Source organism: Saccostrea cucullata, unplaced genomic scaffold (genome assembly GCF_032062105.1).
Source record: "Saccostrea cucullata isolate Sc308-1 unplaced genomic scaffold, CSIRO_AGI_Scuc_v1 ctg10724, whole genome shotgun sequence".
NCBI lineage: Eukaryota > Metazoa > Mollusca > Bivalvia > Ostreida > Ostreidae > Saccostrea > Saccostrea cuccullata.
Window position 1 is genome coordinate 13,813 of NW_026924364.1, and position 5,039 is coordinate 18,851.

General features: G+C 32.0%; 1 protein-coding gene across 1 annotated transcript; it reads right to left on the reverse strand.

Annotated features, from left to right (window-relative positions):
- Positions 1-2,040: 2,040 nt before the first annotated feature.
- On the reverse strand, positions 2,041-3,250 carry LOC134266282 (complement C1q-like protein 4). The gene is made up of 2 exons (XM_062748496.1): positions 3,036-3,250; positions 2,041-2,613 (listed from the first exon to the last, which is right to left on the reverse strand). Exons 1-2 carry the CDS (start codon positions 3,214-3,216, stop codon positions 2,186-2,188), a joined length of 609 nt encoding a protein of 202 aa, XP_062604480.1. The 5' UTR covers positions 3,217-3,250; the 3' UTR covers positions 2,041-2,185.
- Positions 3,251-5,039: the final 1,789 nt, after the last annotated feature.

Here is a 5,039-nt window from a genome sequence, read left to right on the forward strand (position 1 = left end):
GGAATTTGTATGGGTACCAATTACACTCCGTTATTAACAGACTTTTTTGTGTATTCTTATGAAGCATGTTATTTTAAAACTTCTACGTGAGAAGAAGTAACCACTTGCTAAGACCTTCAATCCAACATTTCGATACATAGAGACGTATTATTATTAATTAATAATAGTTACTTTCATTCATATGTCGACTCGTTATAACCCAACACAAGGAGCCTGAAAGAATAAAAAAACCCACGGAGACTAACTCATCTGTTTGATATTTGGATATTTTACTAGAAAAACACGTCAAGGGCAATTCAAAAATTACGCGCTATTTCCTCAGTAGAATATTTACAGCACTCATGGAGAAACTTCAAGAATATTGCAACAATATACATGTATTCGAGAAGTGATGTAATCAGATTTGGATAATTTATAATTCAAAGTAACTTTTGGAAATTTTGATATCACACAATTTTACCGAAATCAATAGCATAACAAATTACGACTTCTCAACAACAATAATTCCCACGATAAAATGAAGTCCAGGCTTTCTGACACTAAAACTGCTTTCGCAATAAAAAAAAACGGTACTCGTAAATTCACTGACTTATCTTGTCATTGGTGATTTGCAATATTAATTTGTTAAAAACATTCTGATTATACACGCAAATACTCTGAAATTGGTATTAAAAAGATATTTGATTTTCTAATTGACAATATCAACGTACAGTATGTAGTTTTCGGAGATCAGGTCTTCCAACAATCTGTTGACTTTTGTCTACTCTTTTGTTCTTATATCGGGCTGTCTCAGGTAAATCAAAAAGCTATGTTTAAAGGTAGGATTCTTCTCACATTTCTTGTATTTAAAAATTAATGACATTTTCACAGAATCAAGAGGACAATATCACTAAGTGATGGTATCAGTGAGATTAAAATTGACCGTTTAATATTAGTGGCAAGGTCAGGTCAAGGTCATTACCTTTTTCCTGGACATTAAGAATAAAAAATTACTGTTTCCAATCATGCGATCACTACTTGTAATTCAAAAGATTGAATGTTTTTCTTTTTGCATAAACAGATACTACCATATAGGGCCTATAAGATGATATTACCAAATTGACATGGATAATTTAAATAAAATGGATATTTGCTAATCCGAAGTTTCTCTACTTTTCTTAAATTTTTAGGATTGATTAGTTATTTTTATATGCTTCCTATATTTAACTTTTTCCAATTTTCACATATAGTAATGTTGTCACATAAAGGTAAAAAATGATACAAAAACTAAAATTTCTTATCGTTTACTAAGAGAGAAATAACACTTTTTACGAATTTTAGGTTCAAATCTGTACTTAGATTTGAAGCATTTAAAAGCCAACATAGTTCTAGTATTTGTGAAAAATCTTATTCATTTGATATATTTTGAAACTCTGTCCCTTATTATAAATTTAACTTACATTTGTAAATTTCGTCTAGTCTTTGATTGCGTAAAAATTATAACTAAATTCAATGTTCTATAATAATTTGAGAGACAGAAAAGAAGATATTTTCATACGCCACCATTCTACCAAAAATATAGTCCATGCTAGTTTTCAAACGCATTTTACCATTTCTATCTAAAGTTGTATAATTGTGATGAGGAAAGAAAAATATGGTCTTTTAAATCTCTTACATCTAAATATATAAGACATATCAACAAATGTACTTTGAATATTCCATCTAGTCAGAAACCAGAGAAGAATCCTACCTTAAATAAGTACGATTTATGCCTCATACAATATTACATTAATGGGCCTCAAACTGTTATTATTTAATACAGAACTGTATTCGGCATAAGTTCAATGCCTGAATTTACTCAAATGAATGAAGATATTTTTAATTTTCCACAGATATTTCGTTTTTTGGCCTTTGTCAAACACATTTTTAGAAATGAATGACAGCGATAAATTTAAATATCTTTGGGAAGAAACAGTAATTCTTTTCAAAATGAGAACTGTTGTCCTATTTTTAGAACAATATACCGGTAGTGTGAATTTTGAAAGGAAAATTAACAAGCAATTAATATCATGAGTCTTTAATAAAATTAAAATTTCAGTGATTGAATCAATATATCTATTATATATAGTTTTTTCACAGATTTCTTACTGATAACGTTTCGGTTGTCATGATCCAGGTTTGGTGCCTAAGTGAGCAATAAAGTCTTTTATTCACAGCTGCTCTTGCCGATTAAGAATCCTGAGAAGTGAGAGTAATAGGGAAGTCCTCCTATTGTTGTGAATCCTGCCGGAACATCGTCGATCTGGACATAAACTTGGTCTCCATGGCGGAGCTCGACAATGGTGACCTCTGACCTCTTCAGCCACATGCCCTCCCACTCGATATACAAGTAACCCACACGTTCTTTGTTCTTCATTATACTCAGTCGAAGGTAATCTTTGGCTGATTCTGGGGTGGGCATTCCTATGGTGAGCGTGAAGGAGTAGACGCCGCGCACGGGGGAGGTAAACACACCAGTTGAGCAGTTGTAAGCATGACCCTCGTTAAGCAACATATGGTCAAAGTTCATTTGTCCCGTGACCAACTGGAAATCGGCTTTAAGACCGGCAAAAAATGAGACCAGAGGCGTGGCAGCTATTGAAAAAATAAAAAATCAGTTACAACACATAATAAATGAAATATATGAGAGAGCGAATAGTATTCAAGCTCCGTAAAACAATATAATCAGAAGCAGTGAAGAACACAGACCTAAAAAACAAAGTTCGCTACTGGTCATAGAAAATCATTTAATTAAAAATACATGACTTTTATAATCTGCGCCATAAGTCTTTTTTAAAATATTTAAAAAGAGAAAACATGAACAAACATCCAACAGAAGTAAGAGAGATTTCTAATCTTTAACTAATGATTTTCTCCCAACATATATAGCGTATGCCAGTCCCTCTCCATTTGTCAGATAGCATGCATACAACAAAGTATTGATTAATTGAGTAAATTCTTCCGTAAAATTTAAATTAAATTAAATTCTGCTAATTTTGATATTCAATAAAACATACCTTCTTTTAGTTTTTCCACCTCCGCTTCCAAAAGTATCAATTCTGTTTCCCACCGCTGTATCATGTGTTTCATACAGTTTTCATACTGGTACAGTGAATTGAAACAGGAGTTTCTGTCCTCACACATAGTCCCAGATGTTCCGAGGACAAAGAAACCCAATAAAACATAGAGAGGACTCATGTCTAATATTTTATTCTGTCGAATTTAGTAGACGTCTCCTTGGTATAAACTATAAACAGTCTCTGATATAGGACTCATACATTGCGACGCAGTTATAATAATTATAATTTTATACGGTTAACAGCTCCTTAAGAGGTAAATTGCAAGTGATTAAGCAATTTCAAGCGAGACTCATAGAATAGTTAAGACTTTTTCTGTACAAATAATTACTATATATTAGGTAATATGGACAAAAAGAAGCAATTATAAAAATATAACTTTTCGCTGCACCGGAATTTTTTACTTGTAGGATAAGGAGTCAAGTATACTGTCCTTGGACTTGCTAGTCGGAGTCAAAATTCAGTGTGCCAGTCCCTCTAGTCCTTCCATTATCACAGATTGCCTTAAGGGCAGATGATACAAGCAAACGTTTATAATAAAAAAAAATGAAAATAACCAATTTAGTCAGGATAACATGTGAAAAAATGAATAAGTTTAACCTCATATATTTAAAAAAACAAAAACATTTATTCAAAGTTTCACCAAAATTTGATTTGAACGACAAAAATTGTGTCGTTTAATAAGGAGGGTTTGCAGAAATGTACAATCCTGAACTTCCTAGAGAGTAATGTAGCTTTTTATTTCCTAGTTTGTAGTGCTGGTTATTGTGTACTATTATAACTTTACATGGACACAGTTTCGACTGATTTTTTAAAGCCGATTTTTATCTTTACAATTCGTAACTAAGGAAGTTCTAATGATCAGCAAAATTTTAAATATTATCTGTTAATTTACAAAGGATTTACAAAGGAGATACAGAACTTATAATTCTTCAAAATGATAACAAGGCTCGTGCCTTGCTTTTGTTGATGCTGACTCCTCCATGGCACCTGATCCCACCTCTGATGTTTTGGAGGTCCGTGTTTGCTCTGCTTCTGTTTTGTGTTGTTTTATGGACTTTTGATCTTGAATACTGTTTGTTATCTCTATATGTTTCGTTACATATGGAAAATATCGCAATTATACATGTAATAAAACCGTAATTAGAACCTGTCGAGTTGTATTCAGCATTTAAATTTTTTATTGAAAAAATCTGCTTTCAACGAAAATATATAGGTAAAAGTATGTTTAACCTATGTAAACAAAAACATGACACTGCCTTGTTTACATTACAAAAGGTTTGGAGCTCTAAATCTGTCTTGTATATCGACAACTGAAATTCACTTTTTATGATTATCCTTAGAAATGCCTGATAGTCAAGTATTTATAAACCAAAAATAAAAAAATAAAAATGTAAATAATTTTTAATTTTTTTTTTAGCTGAAACTGTGTCCATGTCCTATAATACATGTTCACTCTCCTGTCTAGTCCATAGTGGTCGCTAATCATGACGGAGTCACTCTCATATTGTTTTGTTGTTGTTGCTGCATTGTATTTTTTGAAAAAGATGGTAAAGGAGAGAAAGATTGCAAAATGTTGGGGACCTGCATGGTCGAGAAATATTACTTTGAACATTGGGTCTGAATGGTTAATTTGTATTAGAATGGAATTATCACCGGGGAAAATAAGTGTCAAACTTTCCGGCAACAATAAAACATAAAAATGCTAACGATGGAAAAGCACTTTATTATAAACTTAGGTCGGTAGGGTGAATTCTGGAAGTCCAAAAATTACACCCGAACAATCCGAAGCCTAGGACTTAACTTATTAATAATGATACATGTTACATAAAAATAATAAAATATAACAATGGCTATTAACACAATTCTGAGCATGAGTGACAGATGGCCTAGATGGAATAACTCATGACATGTTGAGTAAATAGATTAAATAATTAATTTCCA